The sequence below is a fragment of the Plecotus auritus genome (genome assembly GCF_963455305.1).
Source record: "Plecotus auritus genome assembly, chromosome: 4".
NCBI lineage: Eukaryota > Metazoa > Chordata > Mammalia > Chiroptera > Vespertilionidae > Plecotus > Plecotus auritus.
In genome coordinates, this window is record NC_137775.1 from 144,134,470 (window position 1) to 144,156,337 (window position 21,868).

General features: G+C 41.7%; 1 protein-coding gene across 1 annotated transcript in view; it reads left to right on the plus strand.

The window, feature by feature from the left end:
• Nucleotides 1-21,868, plus strand: part of GLI3 (GLI family zinc finger 3) — a 267,120-nt gene that overhangs the window by 181,912 nt on the left and 63,340 nt on the right. The window contains exons 7-9 of the mRNA XM_080665499.1: nucleotides 11,738-11,951; nucleotides 12,957-13,070; nucleotides 14,521-14,661. Of these exons, the coding sequence (XP_080521625.1) occupies nucleotides 11,738-11,951; nucleotides 12,957-13,070; nucleotides 14,521-14,661 (469 nt within the window). The remainder of the gene's footprint in view (nucleotides 1-11,737; nucleotides 11,952-12,956; nucleotides 13,071-14,520; nucleotides 14,662-21,868) is intronic.

Consider the following 21,868-nt stretch of genomic DNA (forward strand, 5'->3'; position numbering starts at 1 on the left):
GGAAGAAGACTCCCTGGGGACCTTGTTGCAGTCGGGAGAGCCGGGCCATCACACACTCCTATTCTTCTCTGTCTTCGGCTCTTTCCACTCTATATTTTCTCTTGCAACGTGACCTCTCATTCATTAGTACAAATCTATGTGTTAGGTTAATATGTAGCTTTTAATGCATATGAGGTAATACACATAACCGAAGATGAGGTGAGTTTGCCATATAATACAATCATGAGAGTCATTGTCATCGGCATTGCTTGCCAGTCCTTCAGCTGGAGAAATGTTAGTGCTTTTCTTGCCCTCTTCTAAGTGTCATTTTGTGAAATCTAAAAACTGACCTGAGAAATAATTGGTGAGTAGTAGGACCAGGGGATGACAGGGAAAGGGAGGAAGCATGAAGAAATCTGAAAAGAGGTGCTAACTTTCTCAAGAGTGAAAGTTACAAGAGCAGATGTGTGCTCAGGATGCACTTAAGCTCTGCCTCATACCAAGGAACACGGCAGGCGCTAGTAACCCAGCGATTTTGGAAAGCATAGTGTTATTCTTGTTCTGCACATCAGCACAGTGGGTCTTTGCAAGAGGAAATTGACAAAGGTCATGTCTGGTGGGCATCAGTGTCAGCACGCCAATCCCTTGCGTTTTAACTCACCCCAAACACATTTGCCTTTCACACATACATGTTTGCTAATATCTAGTCTGCTTCTGGTATTAGAGTGCATAGAGTACTGATGTCGGTTAAATAAATGTCTAAAGATGTTAATAAATGTTTAAAGACACACATTGAGTTTTCTAAAAAATGCCGTAGCCATTTCCTTCACATTTGTGTCCCAGTTCAAATGTTACTCTCCAAGAGGCTGATAATACTATTTACCACAATTGGAAATCCCATGTGTATTTGCTCATTGTGCAACTTACTGCATGCTTCCTCCTCTAAACATAAGGCCGAAGGCCGAAGGCTGTGTATGTCTTGTTCATGGCCACAGTCCCCACCCCATAAATCTGCGCTGTCACCTTGACACATGAGTCAACACATATTTCTTTTTTAAAAATTTTTATTTTATTTTATTTTATTTATCACCATTTATCCCCTCTATACCCTCTTCCACCTCCACCCAACCCCCTCTACCTCCACAATCATCAAACTGTTGTCCCTGTCAATGAGTTTTTTCTTTTTTGCTCAACCCTTCCCCCTCAACCCCCACACTCAGATGTCTGCCTGCTCTCCATGAATATGTCTCTATTTTGCTTACTAGTTCAGTTTGTTCGTTAAATTCCACATATGAATGAAATCATATGGTACTTGTCTTTCTCTGACTGGCTTATTTCACCTAGCGCAAGGTTCTCTAGATCAGTCCATGCTGTCGCAAAGGGTAAAATTGTCTCCCTTTTTATGGCAGAGTAGAAATCAATTGTATAATTGTACCACAACTTTTTATCCATTCATCTGCTGATGGGCACTTGGGCTGTTTCCAGATCTTAGCTATTGTAAACGACACTGCAATGAACATAGGTGTACATAAATTCTTTTGAATTAGTATTACAGGTTTCTTCAGATAAATTCCCAGAAAAGGAATCACTAGGTCATAAGGCAGTTCCATTTTTTATACTTTGAGATAGCTCCATACTGCTTTCCACAGTGGCTGTACCATTCTGCATTCCCACCATCAATGCATGAAGGTTCCCTTTTCTCCACATCCTCACCAACGCTTGTTTGTGATTTTTTTTTATGATAGCCATTCTGACAGGTGTGAGGTTTTACCTCATTGTGTTTTTAATTTGCATTTCTTTGGCAATTAGTGATATTGAGAGTCTTTTCATATGTCTGTTGGCCATTTGTCTTTGGAGAAGTGTCTATTCAGGTCTTTTGTCCATTTTAAAAAATTGGATTGTTTGTTTCTTTGGTGTTGAGTTTTATAAGTTCTTTATAAATTTTGGATATTAACCTCTCATCAGAAGTATCATTGGTGAATAAATTCTCCCATTCAGTGGTTTGTCTTTTCATTTTGTTGATGGTTTTCTTTGCTGTGCAAAAACTCTTTTGTGTGTTTTTTTCTTCTTTAGTTTCCTTTGCCTGCGGAGATATAGCAGAAAAAAATATTGCTACAAGAAATATTTAAAATATGACTGCCTATGTTTTCTTCTAGGATTTTTATGGTTTCTGGTCTAATATTTAAGTCTTTAAGCCATTTTGAGTTTATTCATGTATGATGTGTAAGATAGTGGTCTGGTTTCATTTTTTTTTTTTTTTAATATATTTTATTGATTTTTTACAGCGAGGAAGGAAGAGGGATAGAGAGTTAGAAACATCGATGAGAGAGAAACATCGATCAGCTGCCTCTTGCACACCTCCTACTGGGGATGTGCCCGCAACCAAGTTACGTGCCCTCGACCGGAATCGAACCTGGGACCTTTCAGTCCGCAGGCCGACGCTCTATCCACTGAGCCAAACCGGTTTTGGCTGGTTTCATTTTTTTGACATATATGTCCAATTTTCCCAACCCCATTTATCGAATAGACTATCATTAGTCTATTGTATGTTTTTGCTTTCTTTGTCAAATATTAATTGACTATAAAGGCATGGATTTATTTCTGGGCTCTCTATTCTGTTTCATTGATCCATGTCTGTTTTTATACCAGTACCATGCTGTTTTGATTATTGTGGCCTTGTAGTATCAACAAATATTTCATAAGTGAATAAATCAAGGAGCTCTTTAGTAAGTAATTAAAATTGTAATCACCTTTATTAAAGGAAGTTTTATGTGATAGATGAATAATTGTGGTTTTCAGAGACTTATAGTCTATCTAAATGGTGTATTAATATGTCCATATGTTGATAGTTATATAGATATAGAGACAGAGACAGAGGGATGGATGCACAATAAAGGGATAAAAAGATCAATGTCTATTGCTCAAGTTTTAATTTCTCCATCACCCTGAAGACACCCATCTAAGATGAGATGATTCACATTTATCAGATACAGCATATAATCCCCATTCTGTATGGATAAGGCTAGTGTTATAAATACCCAATTAATGACATTATATTAGAAATAGTTTTTTCTCTGCTAATACCTGTCCTTAGAAATTGAACTGCCATTGGAAGAGGTGTTTCAAATGGCCCTCATCTTCCTGCAAGGGCAAACATAAATAGAATAAAGAAATTAGTAACACACTCATTTCTCACTTTCAGTTTAGTGGCTAAAATGAAGATGGTTTCATATCCTTAGTAGTTTTAGGTCTGGCATGGCCAGGATAGAGACCTCAGTGCAAGTGAGAGCTATGTGCCCAGAGCTTCGTCAGAAGCCGGTGTGGGTTTCTGTTTTCAGACTGACCAGCTCTGCCTGGTAAGCAGAGGGCAGGTTGTGTTTTCTGCTTCATGTAGCATCAGCCCTTTGCAACAACAGGAGTAAGCACATACCTGGCAGGTCCATTGCCACTTCCTGAGGCAGAATAGGAACGAGCTTGGCCTCCATAGCAAGGTGGTTCTGCACCCTTGCTGGAGTCAACACCTTGTTGTATGTTGAAGAGACAATGCAAAAGTGAGTTGGGAAAATATTGAGTAATAGAGGGACACAGCGCCAAATTACCAGTGTCCTCAAAGCTCTCTGAGTGCATCTTCTAAGGATCATGAGACAACCTTCTCTCCCCCTAGTATCAGTGAAGGTGATTGATCTTAACTAAAAAAGGTAGTTTTCATTTATTCCCAGATGTGGTCATTAGTTTCATATATTACTTCATTTAATCAGTTATTTATTCCCCAAATACTTAACTGCATATTCATCTATGTGCTTGTCACTGGGCTGGTCATGGAGGCTACAAAAATAAATGAGAGACATGACCGATGCCCTCACAGAACCCACAGAAGGGAAGAGCTTCTGGTCAAACATTAATGAGTGAGTGGAGCAGGTGAGGCCCTGAATGGGAAGTGTGATTGTTGAGGGGCTATCAGCAGCCCAGGGCTTCAGATGGCAGTAAACACAGGGAAGGTTTTACTTACACCAAAACACGAGGTTGGAGGTGGGCAAGGGCCAGGCTATACACTGTGTCCTGGACCACGGATCCAGGAACAGGAGGCTGCATTGTTTTAGGGGTGAGGGAGCTGATGTTCAGGGAGGTTAGTGGGCTGAAGCAAAGGCACTCAACTACTTATGGGGCAGAATCTAGCGGATCTAACTTTGAACTTCCTCTTTATTTTTTTTATTATTGACACTGTTGCAGATGTCTCCCATCCTCCCCTCCACCCCTGCCCTTTGCTCATCTCTACCCAGCCCTCCACCTTTCCCCCCATCTGGCCATCACCACACTGTTGTCTGTGCCCATGGGCTATGCATATATGTTCTCTGGCTAATCTCTTCACCTTCTTTCTTTCTGTTCCCCAGGCCATACTTCCTTCTCTCTTGACTGAAAGGATTGGCAGGAAACACCATTTACAATAGAGAAATAGTATCTGATGATGTTTTTAAAAATTATCTTATGCCTGTACTAATATGGTTTTCCTAACCAGTGCTTCGAGGCAGATCTCATTGGAGAGAGTGTCACTGCTCTTTGTAGTCCTGGAGGGTTTGTCTGCTGGGCTGTTTAGTGGCAAGTAGCTTTTAAAGCCTTTAGAACACTTTGCTCATATAAAACCTAATAATTTTTGTCTAAAGCATTATTCAAAAAGTATGTTTCTCAATGAAACGTTGGGGTCGTCCTTGTTTTGTGAGTACACAGGCCTTTGTGTGCTCATTACGTCTGTTGAGACTGCTGGGTTTTCTAGTAAATGTCGTGCCTGGTAACTTTCGTGGATGGAAGTGGAAGCCTTATTTATTTATTTTTCTTTTCAGGTACCAGCACATGCACGTTAAGTGTGTCCCTAACCTACCCATACCCAAATAATAATAGCTGTTGGCCCATTCTCTGAAAAACTGTAAAGAACTGTTCTTACTTTGAATGGCAGTGGTTGTGTAATAAATTCCACAGCTGTAACCAGAAAGTGGATGGCCTCATTAGTACACAGCCACAGAGTTGGTTTAGATTAGAACTTCTCCTCCTCGTCCCCTCCCCCCCCTTCCTCTCTCTCCTCTTGAAGTCAGTTTCTCAGATTATGGGGTCCTTATGTTCTCCCTGTTGCCTGATTTCACCTCCGAAGCTGGTTTCATGAGCAACCATTGGAAGAGAGATGAGATACTGAAAAGTAAATGTTGGCATTGGATTCTTCAGCTACAGAAAATGGGCTTTTTCTGCAGCATGAAGCTTCTTATCCCATGCTCTGACCTACAGTGTGATACATCATAAAAGGGTCACACGAGTTTCTTTTAAGGGTGTTTTAAAAATTCACATCTGAATGAAATTTAACAACCAGGGCTATTGAAAAAATATTTTTTATAGGTAGAGTTGATTTTACATTTAAAACAAGACATTTTTTAAGACTCCAGAGGGGCCACATATTCTTTACGCTTCCCATTGGGTAGGAGATGGCGCCTCTGTGATGGGGGCCTTCCCAGTACTGCCTACTTCTGGCTCTGCTGTGGCTTAGCTCTTGGACCTGGCCAGCTTGGTCGGGCCCACCATGTCACGATGGGGTTCCAGAGATGAACCAGCAAACCGATGATCCTCTCTGATGAAACAAATATAAAAAAAATGTGGGAGTATTACTCAGTTACCACAGCCTCCCTCATCCTTTCTCCACATGTATTGCACATTAATGCAAAGGAACCCTAGCACTTCGATTCTGTGGAAGTGAGATTTCCATGGCAACTCTAAGGGAAAACTATTATCTTAAAGAAGCGTTAAAAATGCCATGTGGATTGAAGTCATTAAACAATAAAATCGAGCCTTTCACCTTTAAGTGTGCAGTGGCTGGGTGATCCAGCCTCTTGCCATCTTTCTTATAGTTCCTCTGTTTGTTTTTAATTTGTATTTGAAAACAGATCTCTTCAGTATTGTAATCAACTCTCTTTACCCTTCCCACATAAAGGGCTACAGCAGGCCAAATTATGCTGCTGCGTTTATTGTGCATTAAGTTACCCAGCATAGTCCCTACCTTCATACCCCCCTCCACATATAGAATTCCTAAAGTGATTTTTAAACACGTTATGGGCTTGTCCCATATGCTATTTTAACTAGGTTTTATCTCTTTAAATCTGAATGACTTTGAAATGCCTATGTACATAGTAGGGCTGAATAAATGTTTAATTATTTTCTAATATATGAACTGTTAAGTGTCCCCATTTAGATATCATTCTAGGAATTAAATAGGGATTTTATTTACAGATTGATCACAAGGGTTTCTGTACTAATGTTGAACTCACATCACTTCCTTGGTTGGGAAAAAAATAAAGTTTCTTGTCAAAGTCAAACATGATTATAGACTTAAAAGTTTTATGTATTGATATCAATTAATATGTAACTTTCCAGATACAAATAATTATTTTATTCTTTGGAAATTTAAATGAGATGTATGGAAAGTACTGAATTAAAACTTGCTGAATTAATGAATGATGCAGTATGTGGATTTTATGACATTTATTGTAGTTGCATAGCATCCTTACTTTCTACTTATACTCCAGATTTTAACCTAATTGGGGATAATTGTTGAGATTCCAAGACTGAAATCATCTAGGCAAGTGAGGTGTTACTGTGCTATTAACTGTGCTATTAAGAAACAAGACCCAGTTTGCCACATTTGACCACACTTTATAAAAGGGTATTGATAAAACTTTACCTCTGGTTTTTGATAGGAAATAAAAAAATATATCAAAACTTTCTTAAAGATTCAGAGTTTGGGAATTTGAATTTTAAATCTTTGGAAGTAGAGGAACTGGCTCCCACTCACTTGTAACTAAACTCTGAGCTAAATTTGAAGGGGGAGGTGACTGTGAGTAGTTATCTTGACTTAGATGTGCTCAGAAAGAACTCTGTGCTGTGACGCCACGGACAGTGGAATGCCTCTTTAAAGTATTTTATCAAACAAAAATCAGTAACCATACATCTGTTCTGAGGGATACAAATTATATTTGGTGATGAGGCTACCACACACATAGTCAGGGATCTGAAATCCACTGTTTTTTCTTCTTCTCTACAAAAAATAAAGGGCAAATTCACATTTGGGTTAATTTGGGTTAATTTATACTGGCTTTATAAATGTTGTCTCTGAAGAGTGTTTTTCAGAATGTTTTACAAGGAACACTAGTCTCTAGAAGCTCCTCCAATTTCGGCTGCTCAACATATCTGGGTGGGACGTTGGGGGCGTGTGCACATTAACGCTCCACACTCAGGACTGTTGAACCCTAGTTCCTCAGGCCTTTTGGAACTTGCCACTTCTTTTTCTTTTTCTCCGTAACACTTGCTCTTGGATTGTTATCTCCGGAGGCCTGGGACCATCTTAGTGCATTATTAGGAATGTCTGGGCCTCCCGACACTTTCTTTCTAGAGATTTTACCGACTAGACATAGATTAACAGTCTTAAGTCACATTCTTACAAATGTTTGTGTTTTTTAAGTTATCCCACCTTTCATGTAGTCATGTAGAAAAGAAGTGAAAGCAATAAAAATAGTTTTCTGAATTATACTTTATAGAATGTTGAGTGAAAAGAATTTAGAAGCCAGAATATAAAGTCAATCTGTATTTAAGTGATCCATAAGGAAGAATAGGGTGAGCAGAAGTGCAAAGGCTTGGGGTCATAAAGCTCTGATAGACCCACCTGTAGACTAGACTCGGTCCTTCTTTAAAGGAGACAGAGATTTTGACAAATTTTCAACAGTATCAATACTTTATAAATCTAGGAAGTTATGGAATAAATGCATGAACCCTTTAGGAAGATTTTTTAGGGCTTCTAAAGGTACTATTTACTTTTTAAAAATTCTGACCTCTGTAATCAACAAAATCTATTATCAGCTGCTGAAGTTCTGTAGAAAGAAGTGAATCTAGACACAAGCTTTGTTTATGTAATACTGTTTTACAGACATATTGTCAAATTGTAGTTTTCAGAGAAAAACATGTTTTTCTTTGAAACACAATTCTGAGTGTGGTAGACAAAATAATGGCTTCCAAAGATGTGCACATCTTTTTAAAAAATATGTATTTTTTATTGACTTCAGAGAGGAAGGAAGAAGGAGAGAGAGAGAGAAACATCAGTGATGAGAGAGAATCATTGATTGGCTGCTTCTTAGACGCCCCACACTGGGGATCGAGCCCGCAATCCAGGCATGTGTCCTGACTGGGAATTGAACTATGACCTCCTGGTTCATAGGTCGACGCTCAACCACTGAGCCACGTCGGCTGGGCAAGATGTGCTTGTCTTAATCACTGGAACCCATAAATAAATGTTACCTTTGGTGGTAAAAGGAATTTTTAGCCTGCGATTAAGTTAAGGATTTTGAGATAAGGAGGTTATCCTGGAGTGTTCAGGTTGCCCTAATGAAACCATAAGGCTCCTTATAATAGGGAGACAGAAGGTGAAGGTCAGAGTGAGAGGAGAAGGTCAAAGTGATGTGGGGCTACGAGCCCAGGTTGCCAACAGCCTGTGGAAGCTGGAAGAGGCAAGGTGCCTAGAGACTCCAGAGGAATGCAGCCTTGCCAACCTGTCTGAGACTCTGACCCCAAAGCTGTGAGATAATAAGCGTGTGTAGTTTTAAGCCACTAAGTTTGCGGAAATTTGTTTTAGCAGCAACTGGATGTTAATACATTGTGGAAGCAGTTTAGTCATTCCTCTCACCTGCTATGTGCCAGGCAGTGTTCCAGGCACCAGGGGTCAGCAGGGAGCAAGACAGACCAGCCGCGGGGCCTTCTCTCCGCGCCCCCACCCCCCTCGCCTCACCTAGACCTTACATTACTATGAGAGTGCCTTGTGCTGCTGTGAGAATAAAAGTGTCAAACAATAGAAAATGATTGGGCCACGTGCTGCAGAGGGGCTCATTTCGATGTGTGCGTGGGAGGGGGGCACTGGTCTCAGGGGGCCTCTCTGAGGAGGTGACATTTAAGCTAAGACCAGAGTGATGAAAAGGAAGCAGCCATGCTGACTTACGGAAGGACAGACACAGCAAGTACTGTGTGCAGAGAGACTCAGGAGGCGGAGCTTCTTAGGATGACAGCTCACCACCACTTAGGGCCACAGAGCAGGAAGTCCTCGAGGTTCGTTGCATACACATGGGAGGGCGGACCTCCTTGCCCAGTCACTGCCCGTCCTCTGCTGCTTCCTAACAAAACTTGGTCCAGAACCCACAGTCTGCTCTGAGAGCAAGAGGAGCCTTGGCTTTCAAAACCATGCCCTGATGCTGTGACAGAGTCAACAATTTCTCTTCGATGATCACATTCTCGATAGGCTTTGTAATCTGCAGCACCTTGAGGAGCCAAGGGCAGCACCGGCCCTTCTGGGCTGAGCCCTGGCCTCCGTATGCGTCTCACGGAGAAGTTTTCTGTTGCTGGCTTCTTATGAATAAGCAGCAAGAGCTGAAAATCACCCGTTCCTTCTGTACGTTCTCTAGCTCTTGGAATCTTAACAGTTGACATGGGTTTTAGAGAATGTTTATTCCTGTCGCCTGGTTTTACCAGCAAAATAGCAGCCCAGAAAGGGAACGTTGCCCAAATGTGTTGTAAGCTTTTGCATCCCCTTCCTGTGTCTTCGGGAGTCCGAGAGGGTGCAGCTCAGAACAGGACTGCAGCTGGGTGCTGGGGCTGGCTTTCGTCTTCTCTCCTGCATCTTTTAAAAAGTAAAACTACTCACCCTGTTCAGCTACTCACATTTTAAAACGAAACTGAGTGCAGTTTCTGCCTTGTGAAATGTATTCTTTAATGGTCTTGATTCTTAATTAGGTCCTGACTTTTTGAGCCCCCAAATATTCTGCCTTCTAGAATTAGAATGTAAGTGATCGTAGGGGCCCCATCCCAAGGCCCCCCCCCCCCCCCCCGATCGCATGGGCTCAGGAAACTCTGGACAGGTGTATGGAGGTTCCTGCAAAGTCTGTGTTGAATTGGAAATGTATGTGTGGAGGGGTCTTTTGTTTTTTGTTTTTTTTAATGAATAGAGTAAGGTAGTTACACTTAGTAATACCCATTCACCAAAAGGAAAGGGTGTGTGTTAAATCATTGTGTTTTTTGATGAATGGCTTGTACACTGAAAAATAAATTGGACAAACTGGCATAGAGCTCAGTGAACATGAAATCAGCTATTAGAAGAAAGCTTGTGAACAAATTCTGAGGCAGATATGCATCTTTTGATTAACGCCCTATCAATCATCCGCACAGCTACCTTCGCTAAGTCTTGCTGTAATCATTCATGGTTGCTTTCGGAAACACTGGCAGAAACTATAGTGCTGCAGAAACGGAATATTATTACTGATTTCTCCCTAACTTACTGTGAACAATGACTGTTTTCACCATGTTTCTGCTTCCCTTTATTACAGAAATACAATACAGAATGAAAGGAGAATTCCTCCCAGCCTGGTGAAATTCTCCTAGGGTATTCTTAATGATATTCGGTCTTAAATGGGCAAGCTATTGTAATGTGAGGTTCTCCGAAGGAATAATAGTAATGTAATCCCATTGAAGTCGCCTTTTATAGATTGTAATCAAATAGGCAAAATGTGGAGTCACATTAATGAACAGGGTATATCTTCGGAATTATTGCTTAAAGTTGTTGAAATGGTTTGAATTTTATTGTAATTATTATATTCTCAGTTAATGTGCTTAACAGCAATAGTAATTAACCCACCAGGTTGTACATTTGCATGAATTCTACCTCTGACATTACAAGAAATCCTGATTCTTTCTGAGTATTACACAGCAGGATGGGGGAAATATATATAGATACATATTTTTTTCACTGATTATTTTTCAAGAAAGACATTTTCATGAATGCACTTATAATTTTTCATGTACTTTTAAGCCATTGACAAATTCCTCAAGGGCACTTCATTCTTTTAAGAGGATTTGATTTTTAAACTATGCTGGCATGGAAGATAATTTGGCACTGGCTACTAGTCTTTAGGAAATAGTGCAGTTTCTGAACCTACTGTAGCCTGGGAAATCCTGTGGCATAATAAAGCAGTGACAGGCATTAGCATATATAATGGGCTTTAATAGACATTTAATGCTGTTTAACTGGGAGAGGGAGCTGTTCTCTCCCATTGGAATATTCCTCCATCAAAGCCCATTGATCACCGATTGCGCCCAGGAGAGGTTAATCCATCAGTTTCTGTAACCAGACGGCACTGATGGAAATTCTTTAGGTGGCATTCTGGATGAACCAAGCTCTCCATCTTTACAAACAAATGAGTGATATGACAAGCATGGTGTTCAAAACACATTTAACCAATTGATTTTCTTTCCTCTTGTAATAAGATCTGGAGACATATGAAAGTGCACAGTGTGAGCCAAGATTAAAGGAGTTGCTCCATGCACAGGAACATATGGGATTGAGAGCCAATAAAAGTACTATAAAGCTTGTAGTCACCCATTCTCTTTTTTTATATAAAGTTTGTTATTGCAATAAATAGCTGTTATTGAGCCCATGCCTTTTGTTTCGTTTTACTGAATCTTATTTCAGGTCTGTCTGTGTCTGTGCACACATGTGTGTCCTGTCATCTTTCTCTTGGAAGTTCTCAAGATGTTTGTCAGCCATTGTTTTTACCTTCTAATTTAAATAGACCGACCTGATATGATTTGGGATGGCACAGCCAGCTGTAAAGGTGTACACACGGGCTGCTGCACCAGTCCCCATGCTCCATGTAATGATGGTCTCCTGCTCTTTATTTCTCCCATGCAGCCCTGCCTTGAGTTTCACCTACCCTTCTGCGCCTGTGTCTCTCCACGTGCATCAGCAAATCTTAAGCCGACAACAGAGCTTAGGCTCAGCCTTTGGACACAGCCCTCCGCTCATCCATCCTGCCCCAACATTTCCAACACAGAGGCCTATTCCTGGGATCCCTACGGTTCTGAACCCTGTCCAGGTCAGCTCTGGCCCTTCGGAGTCCTCACAGGTGAGAGAGACAGCTCGATGAGCTGGTCGGTCTTGGTAATCGTAGAGGAGAGCTGTGCCACCGTGCCAGCTCTTCATGGGCACAGTGCCCTGGCATTCTCAGCACTTCCATACTATATGCAGCCTGTCTTGCAAACTCAGGGCTGTGGTCTTCAGTCTTAATGAATATGCTGTGTATGTGCTCCTCAAGAAACAGCAGCTTCTTCCACCAGAGTCGGTTGATCCTCGGGGGAAATGTGGCTGCTTGATGAGGCGTCACTCTGAGCCGGTGCTGTCTGTACCCCCCAGAAATGCATTCAGGAGTGTGTGGCTCTCATTTGGTCACTGTCCACTGCACGTAGAATTGTGTGATACTCCAGAGCACGAATAAAATTGTTCTTTTCTCCACACGGGTTGTGCCGAGAGAAGCAGCTGATGCTCTAACTGAAGAACTTGGCAAACAGTTCATATTGGTTTCCTACCCTCCTCACAGCTTTGTTCTTTTGGAACTTGTTAAAGTCTAGGCCCCAGTTCTATTCTTCTAGCTTTTTTACTATTTTTTATTATTATTTTCTTTATATGGTAAGACATCATCAATTTATTTTTTTAATATATTTTTATTAATTTCAAAGAGGAAGGAAGAGGGCGAGAGAGATAGAAATATCAGTGAAGATAGAGAATCATTGATTGGCTGCCTCCTGCATGCCCCCCATTGGGGATTGAGCCTGCAACCAGGGCATGTACCCTTGACTGGAATCGAACCACAGGTTGATGCTCTATCCACTGAGCCCAACTGGCCAGGGCTACTCTTCCAGCGTTTAAAAGCCGAGGGAGTTCATACTCGGGAGGGAAAACTAGGAGCTGCCTCATGAATGTATTTTCTGCTACCACGGTGTTGGAACATTATCAGAGTCGTCGTTCCAGGGCCAAACAAGCCTGCTTCCCTCAAGTTGCAGGTTTCAGCAATAGTCCTGCTCATGGATTACAACCTAATTTTTGTCTCTGTTTCTACCATGGTGACCGACAGAACAAGCCCACGAGCGAGTCTGCAGTGAGCAGCACTGGCGACCTGATGCACAACAAACGATCCAAGATCAAACCGGATGAGGATCTCCCCAGCCCGGGGCCACGGGGCCAGCAGGTGAGGCGCCTGGGCTCTGCACTTGGCAGAAGGCCAGCTACAGAGTTGGACTCAGTTTATTTTTCTGGCTCAGAAGCAAACACAACACGTGCAGGAAGCTGTGTGAGGTATAAACTATGGTTCGTTGAGTAAGTGGTTGGGTTTATGTGTTGCTGACCATTGATGTGACCGGGGCTTCAGTCCCTAATCCCGATCTTGGCCTGAATTGTGAGCTCCTGGTCCTAAGCCTGAGCTGGGCAGAGCTAGCGATGTTCTCTATATCAGCCTTTTTTTATTCTTATTTTGCCACTTCCCACTTGCCAAGAGACCCTGGGGAACAGGGAGGGATCGGCACAACTAACCTATTCTAAGGCTACTTAGATTCCAGTCCTTTCCTCCAAGTCCTGAAAGGACGAGGTCCTCTGAGCCTCAGTTTTAAGATTTGTTTCTTACCTCCTCAGGTCCCCAGGCCTGACACAGGAAAGAGGTCAAGGGATATTAATTCCCAGAAATAGGGGTTGGACAAGAATCTGGACATCCACAGAACCTGGATCTCGCTATGGCCAGGCTGCTTCAGCCCAAACCTCAGACCACTTTAGCCCAAATTTTTGTTTTAGTAACAAGCTCTTTGAAGATGGAATGAATGGGTGTCATTGGTTCTGAAATTCATCCTTTTGCATTTTGCTAGTCAACATCCTTTCTGGTCATACCTCAATGCTTGTATAGTTTTTCTCATCTAGCCCCAAATTAGAACTCAAATCTACACACCTAATTGTCTCCCAGAATTTTAGAAATTCTTTGTATTTAAATTGCTACAAAGCTGTTTAGAAGACTAGGAAAGGCTATACCCTTTCCCTCCCCCCTCCAACCCCCCAAGCTTTAGATGCCATGGTTCTGGGGCACAGAGTGCATCATTGGACATCAGAAGTTGAACCAAGAAGACATTATCCCTATAAAATCCACAAAGTGCCTCTTAAGAGCAACCCCCAAGGGCAAGGAAAGCAGAATTAGAATTACTGGTAATCATTTCCCTGGATTCCAAAATATGAGAATAAACGAATTAATATACTGAAAAGAATTTAACCAAAAGAGAAAGACCAATCTTTTGGGTAAAGATGACATCACCTAGTTTAATTACTTCTCTTATGGGATGACATTTTTAGTTGTTTTTTTCACCGTTGTATTCAAGGATAGCGGAGTTTGCCTCAACTTCTTATCATCATTATGGTTTGGACTATTATCCTTACTCAAAGTGAATAATCTCTGAAGGTGTATTTGGTAACTCTGAAAAAATACACATAAATGATTCCATATGTTTGACTTCTTCCATTCACAAAACCTAGTTAACAGACCTGAGACTGTTTTATTTTCACTGAAAAATTTGCATCAGGAGGAAAACATCTAAATCAAGTTTTTGTCTTTTTCTTCTTTCATTGTCTGATTTTTTCTCTTCCTTCCCCTCGCCTATCAGGAACAGCCGGAAGTAACCACCCTGGTGAAGGAGGAAGGGGACAAAGATGAAAGCAAGCAGGAGCCTGAAGTCATCTATGAGACCAACTGCCACTGGGAAGGCTGCACACGGGAGTTTGACACCCAGGAGCAGCTGGTGCACGTAAGTGAGAGAGACTTGCCAACGGGGCTTTCCAACTACATGACCTTTCTGCGGGATCAGCTTCCCTGACCCTGCACTGCGTTGAGTTTCTTAGCTAACAGTGTTCCGAACTGGAGAGCCTTTTATGACTTTCTGAGAATAAAGAGAACTCGGAGCCCTGGTGCTTGACCTGTGCAGTCAGCTAAAGCTTAGTGTAAAATTCAATAAAGTCTTCAATAGAGAGTGTAATGACTCTGATCCTGTAAGTCAGAGAACACTATTTTGAGTTAGTGACTTGGATGATTATTGAGTAATAGTAAGCTGGACATGAATTATTATTAACCTTTAACCAAGTTTGAGTCTCCTCTCCAAGAGTAACAACAGAAAAAATTGTAGAAGTGGGGGATTCCTTTTATTTTTTTCTCTATTCTACTTTCCTCTCCCAACCCCTCAACACTTCAGGAATCTCCCATTGTTTTATGCAGCAATTAGTACTGTATGTGAGATAGGTGGATGCTTGGGGCAAGCCATTAGCAATTTCTTGACTTGAGGCCAACCCTTGTAAGCCTAATAGTTTCATGGAAAAAGAGATGTGTATTGTGCAGTGATGTGAATTGTGTTTAATGATGTCTGCTTTTGAAAGCTGTGGCATGGTCAGATTGAGAACTACACCCTCTCTTGCCATCCCATGCTCCAAAATCTTTCCCCCTTATTCCCCTGTGTATTGTTTCAAATACTGCAGCGCTCCTCACTCAATGCTCATACCTGATTAGCCGCGTGTCCTTTGCCAGTGTTTCATTTTATTTGGCACTTTCTCTCAGGCCTGTGGAGTCTCCTGGCAAACGTGACCAGGAGCAACTGAGATGGAAGGGCATTTAGAAAATCGAGAAAAAAAGAAGAGGTAGCTCACATACTCAGTGCAGAAAGACAGGGTCCCGTGGAGGCATTGAGGATGGTTTGCTAAGTGTAGCAGTTTCATAAGCTTTTAATCTGATGGGAAATCTGACAGAACAGCTTTTGTTTCGACTCCCTAACCTACATATGCACACTCACCCTCTTTTCTTTTCTAGTAACTTTTTATTTTTAAATGATCCATGGTTCTTGATAACTCTCCTCCATTTAACCACTGAAATTATAAAATTCCTCACACATCCCACATGTCTTATAGGCGGCATGAGCCTTTGAAGTGTGTCTTCTGCACCGTGGCCCATCCTGGGGAATATGTTTCACACATTGCAGTTACATTATCGTGTTAAATGTATGATTTGCCGGTTTTGAGATTGGTTATATACAGATTGTTTTTAGGATTTAACATGACCTAGCAGGGTTGTTTCCCCCCACCCCCCGGTTTCTTTTTCAATCCTGTCTCCTTGTAATGGTATAGGAAGAATTATAGATTTCTCAGCACAGCAAGAAACCAGAAAATCAGATGGTTTTAATTAAGGTATATTTCCAAATTTTTCCATGAACTTAATTTATTTTTTTTCTCTTTAATTTGATGCAAGTGTTATTTTTAAGCCAAGCCTGATTTAATGGCCCTTTATTCTTGCTGACTGTTTTTAATGGAAACCACAGACATTGTCATACTAAAGGGGGGAAAGAGGTTTTGAATTTTTATTTTAATGTGGAGAAATATTCCCCAAAATGAGAGTGTGCCAAGAATACTCTGAGCGGTATAATGAGTGCCCGACGTAAATGAGGGAATTGTTCAGGTAACAACTGCCATCAGAACCTAGACGCTGGCAGTGTTTGTTAAAATGTCCTTGTGAGCGACGCCGCCGTCTCCTGGGCTCCTTGTCTGTGGACAAGTCGCTGGAGTTTCAAGGAGTGCTGTGACTGTGGGTCAGCCATTGTCAAATGCGGAATGAAATAAGAGCCTACATTCCAATAGGAGGCGTACATTTAAAGCGAATTGTGGTGGCCCAGCCAGCGTGGCTCAATGGTTGAGGGTCAACCTATGAACCAGGAGGTCATGGTTCAATTCCTGGACATGGCACATACCTAGAGGTTGCAGGCTCGATTCCCAATGTGGGGTGTGCAGGAGTCACCTGATCAATGATTCTCTCATCATTGCTGTTTCTATCTCTCGCTCTTCCCCCTTCATCTCTGAAATCAATAAAAATATATTAATAAGATGAAATAAAGGGAATTTGTGCTGACTAGAGGCCAGGTGTGAGGTAATAACTTAAACTTTGTGCTGCCTACTGAACATGAAGGCTATTTCAAACCAGTGAATACTGCAGGTTTTTGTATTTTATCTCAGTGGTGGAAGGTTTTAGGCAGTGATGCTGTTTCTAATAGAAAGATCTGAGAAGTTTTAAGGGAAGGCTGCTTGAACTACCAATTAAATGACCACCATGTTTTCTGTTTTATTATTAACATATGAATGAATACAGTAATTTTTTGAAAAATTCCAAAAAGCTGGAAGAAATTCATGTCAGAATTAGAAGGAAAGTTAATATATTATCTGCATGACATTAATTTTAGTCTGATAAATTATATGATTAAATAAACTTTGTTGAGTGAATTAAAATTGGTAACTTACAACAGCATAAATAAAGATACTAGTTTATATCACTTATTTTGCTATGTTTTTACTTGTTACGTGAAGTGTGAAGATTCCAAATCTGTGCCTTTAAACTGATTTTACTTTGCATGACATAAAAGCACCTTCATACTCCTGGGTGTATCTGGTAGCATTTGCAGTGGCCTGGTGTATAGAATAGGTGCTTTATTTTTTGTTGAATGAGTAGGTACTTCAAGTCCGCCTAATTATGGTACTTTGATGGTAGATGGAAATAATATCACTTGCAAAAGCCACTTTTTTTTAGGGATAACAGGAAACATTAACAGCTTCTTTTCTTATGGCTTCCCTTGGCGAGAGGACATTCTCTGAATTAGTTGAATTTTCATGGTAGATACAACCAAGAGGCAAGGTGTTAAACCATTCTGATGCTCTGCCATATTTATAGCCATGGCCCATTCTTTTTCCCCCTCGTACAGTTAATAGAAAGATTCATGATTCTTCATGGTTGTCTATCTAGTGTCTGACAGTCCCGACTGCCTGCTAAAGCAAGTCACTATCTATAATTGATATCCTTCTGTGGAATAGGGTGCTGGCTGCAATTGAAGGGCTTTGCTGAAAGCTCTTAAATCCTGACAAGTTCTCCCCTTGTTCTGGTTCAGTCGCTGAGCTGCACTGTTGGAATTCCAGAGTCATTTGAACTTAGTGCAAAAGGGAGACATGTGTTTCACATTAGCAAATCACAAAGTTGAAGGAGAATTAGGGAATTGGCTGACTCTGCCCGCCAGGTAGTCTCATTTCCAGGGTAATGCACTCCATGTTCTCTTGAAAAGATTACCTTGTCCCATTACTGTCCGAACAGATGGGCTAAATATTGCCTTTCCCTTCTCCTCCTCTTTATTTCAAGGCCCTGTCCCTCTCCAATTGTGTGTTTATGCTACTTTTGCTGGGGGGTCTTTATCTCTGGATGGTTAATTAATTTCTCTTCCCAGCAAGATAATTATAATTGGATTTAGTTACTCTCAAACTAGTATTAAAACTGTCATAAATTTACTTCTATGCCCAGAAGCTACAAAGATAGATATATATTTTTGTTAACTAGGTTTGTGTTGTACTTTGTTCTTCTCTTGGTATCAGTTAAAATAGGAGGCAACAAGAGCGTAAGAGAGATATATAGAACAAAAGTTAATTAATTTCAAGTACCTTTAGTTAAGACTGCATTTATTATTGATTTGTTAAGATGCAGGCGCTGTCTCTTCCCTTGACACCTGAAAGCACATATTCTAACATTCCCAAATAAATGGAAAATCCACATTTTTACGTCAATTCTAAGTTACTTAGACCCTCTTTTTGCTGTTGTGCATTATATATTACAAAAGTCACGAATCTTACATTTACATTTGTTGAATAGCCGCTCTCAAAGTGTTATTTCTATTTTGTGTGGTTGGGTTGAGCTTTCGTTATTCAGCAAATCTGTCTTCTGGCCTGGCTTCTCACAGGTGCGAGGGCTTTCTGATTCTTGCCTGTCCCTCTTGCGTTAATCCTGTCCTACCAGTCAGTGCATCTTTGGCACTTGGGTGAAGGAGAGTCTGAATTGCTCACAGCATGCACACACATTAGTCTCAGGTTCTTGGAAACTGGCCTGCTTTGTTTCTGAATGATACTGTGTATATACCACAGGTGTTTTGAGAGGCTTTTTAAAAAGGAGAAAGGGAATAAATGTGAAGAATGTGCACCTTATTGTGGGTCTCCACTGCTGAGCGGCTAGTTATACTTGAAAACATGGCTGCTGGGATCTGAAAGACTAAGAATTGTATAATCACTATGCCAAATGCCACCTGTTTGATGCATCGCTGCAATTCCTTACCCTCTATTTCTAACCCTCTCTATCAGTTTAAGAAATAACAAATTATCCTATCTAAGAGAGTAATATGCAAATTGACTGTCACACCAAGACACAAGATGGCCGCCCCCATGTGGTCAAAGATGGCTGCCCCCATGTGGACACAAGATGGCCACCACAAGATGGCCTGCAGGGGAGGGCAGTTGTGGGAAGTTAGGGGTGACCAGGCTGGCAAAGGAGGGTAGTTGGGGTGGGGGGACAAGGCCTGCAGGGGAGGGCAGTTGGGGGTGACCAGGCCTGCAGGGGAGGGCAGTTGTGGGTGATCGGGCCAGCAGGGAGGGCAGTTAGGGGTGACTGGGCCAGCAGAGGAGGGCAGTTGGGGGAGACCAGGTCAGCAGGAGAGGGCAGTTAGGGGGGACCAGGCCTGTAGGGGAGGGCAGTTGGGGGGGACCAGGCCTGCAGGGGAGGGCAGTTGGGAGCCAGCAGTCCTGGATTGTGAGAGGGATGTCCGACCACCCATTTAGGCCTGATCCAATGAAATCAGGCCTAAACGGGTGGTTGGACATCCCTCAAGGGGTCCCAGATTGGAGAGGGTGCAGGCTGGGCTGAGGGACACCCCCCCCCCTCTGTGCACGAATTTTGTGCACCAGGCCTCTAGTAAATAAAAATTTCTTCCCAAAGGTCTTTAAAAGGTCAAATTATTTTTTAATAGTTTTATTCACTGCACCATCCCCAGCAGAATGGCTGTGGCTGTTGCATTGTGGAGGTTTGTGTCTCCCGGGAGTAGGGCTGGACAGCAAAGAACGTGAGTTGTGGGTACATCAGCCCCAGCTTGAGCTGGATGGCATTTCAGTCTCTGAATTCCTTCCTCCACTTTTAAGCATGGTGTCAGAATTCACCTTTTTGTACACCGATTAACCACCTACTTGGATTTTAAATGCTTTCATGTGCTGTGAATTTTGACCTCTAAAACCATGCTGAAGTTGCCTTTATTGAAAGAATACAGTTATAATCACCATTGCTACCATTTGAAAGCAAATTCTATACATTGGCAGCATGAAAATTAAGGGCTTTCTTTTTAATAGCGTAGAGATTCAGATAAAAAGAGAGCACATCTAATCTGTGAAGAATTGATGCATCCTGACAAACATGGTGAAAAGTTAAGATGTGGTGAAGACATTATTTTCGTATTAATATCATGATCCTTGATCCTAAATTTGCATTTTAAATATTTTCCATCTAATTTTGATCCCTTTGTTAAAGTTGCATTGTATATCTTTACCTAAGAGAAAATTGAGTCTAAGATGTGATAGGGGTCTCAGATACGAGGCTGAAATTAGTTTTGTGTGCACATAAAATGTAAAACGAATGAGTGGAGATTTTGATCTTATTTTCCCTACATGGAGTTAATAGTTAATTTACTTTAATTATTTGGAAATACTGCATGTAAAATATAGACTAAGAACTACCAACTTCAAAGCCGTTCTTTGACAATTGTGCCTCAAGGGTCACTTTTTTAAAAAAAATCTTACTGACTAAATTGCACCTGCAGAAATTGTTCCCATAAAGACACTCGGGAGATTAGACTGAGTGGGGGCCTTGGAGGGCTGTGTGGTCCACCATTGAAAGCTTCCCAGGGCCACGGGAATTCTGAGTGGCAGCTCCCTCTCTGCTCTGACCCTCAGGATGACCTCCTTGGAACTGTTTGACCCTTTAGAATGTTATTTTCTCACTTATCATACTGTGAAACAGCCGTGAAAATAAATGCCGTCCCCAACATCCAAGGCCAAACGGAGATCACATGCGGCCGGCCTAATGAGAAACAGACAGAGGGCCTAAGAGACTTCATCTCTTTGTTTTATGTATTTGTGTTTTGCAGGGTTGGGTGAGGGAGCCGGGGGGGAGTGGTACTGTTCGGTTTTGTGGCTTCATCTTGTTAGTTCTAAGGTTTATTTAATAGTCATTGTTGCTGGACTGGGACATGCTCTTAACTGAAGCAGAGGCCCCATTCTGCTCCCCAGTCTGTGTCTGTCTGATGGGTTTTGGCCAAGGCATTTCGCCTCCTTGATCCTCGGTTTTAGTAAAAGCTAGTGAAGGATTTGAATTGGATAGTCCTCAGGATAGGGATGGTAAACCGGTTTCATCTTAAGGGCCATCTTATTGGCTGGCAGTCACTTGGAGTTCTGTGATGAGCTGCCCACCCCCCTCCATTTCAGTCATGGAGCTGGGGTGGGGATGTGCAGCCAGTAATTGATGGATGCCTCCAGATAGGGTTTTGAAGAGGTAGATACTTGCCATCTCTTTCCCAGGGTCTAGTCCAGCTGTGGGCAAACTACGGCCCTCGGGCCAGATCCAGCCCGTTCGGCTGTTCTATCCGGCCCGCGGAGCTGAAAGAGCGGACGGTTCTCTTGCTCTCCCCTCCGCTCCTTTACTTTGAATTTATATTAGTTCACACAAACACTCCATCCATGCTTTTGTTCCGGCCCTCCGGTCCAGTTTAAGAACCCATTGTGGCCCTCGAGTCAAAAAGTTTGCCCACCCCTGGTCTAGTCCAACCCTGCAGATTAAGTGCCCTCCAGAATAATTGTAGTTAATTTATCTGGGGTGGGGGGGTGGTATATTAATTACTTGGGTGTAATTATTGAATTATTAAAATGTTCCCTTTATAGTGTGCCTTAACACCCTGAATGAAGAGTAACAAATCAATATTTTGAATAAGATATATCTAGTACAGAGTAATTAATGACTTAGTTACTTCCTTAAATTTGCTGAGCTGTTTTATACCCCCTGAAATGTTTCATGGTATGTGCCCCCTGAAATATTTAATCAAACTCTTCATCCAAGTAACTGTTTCTGCTATT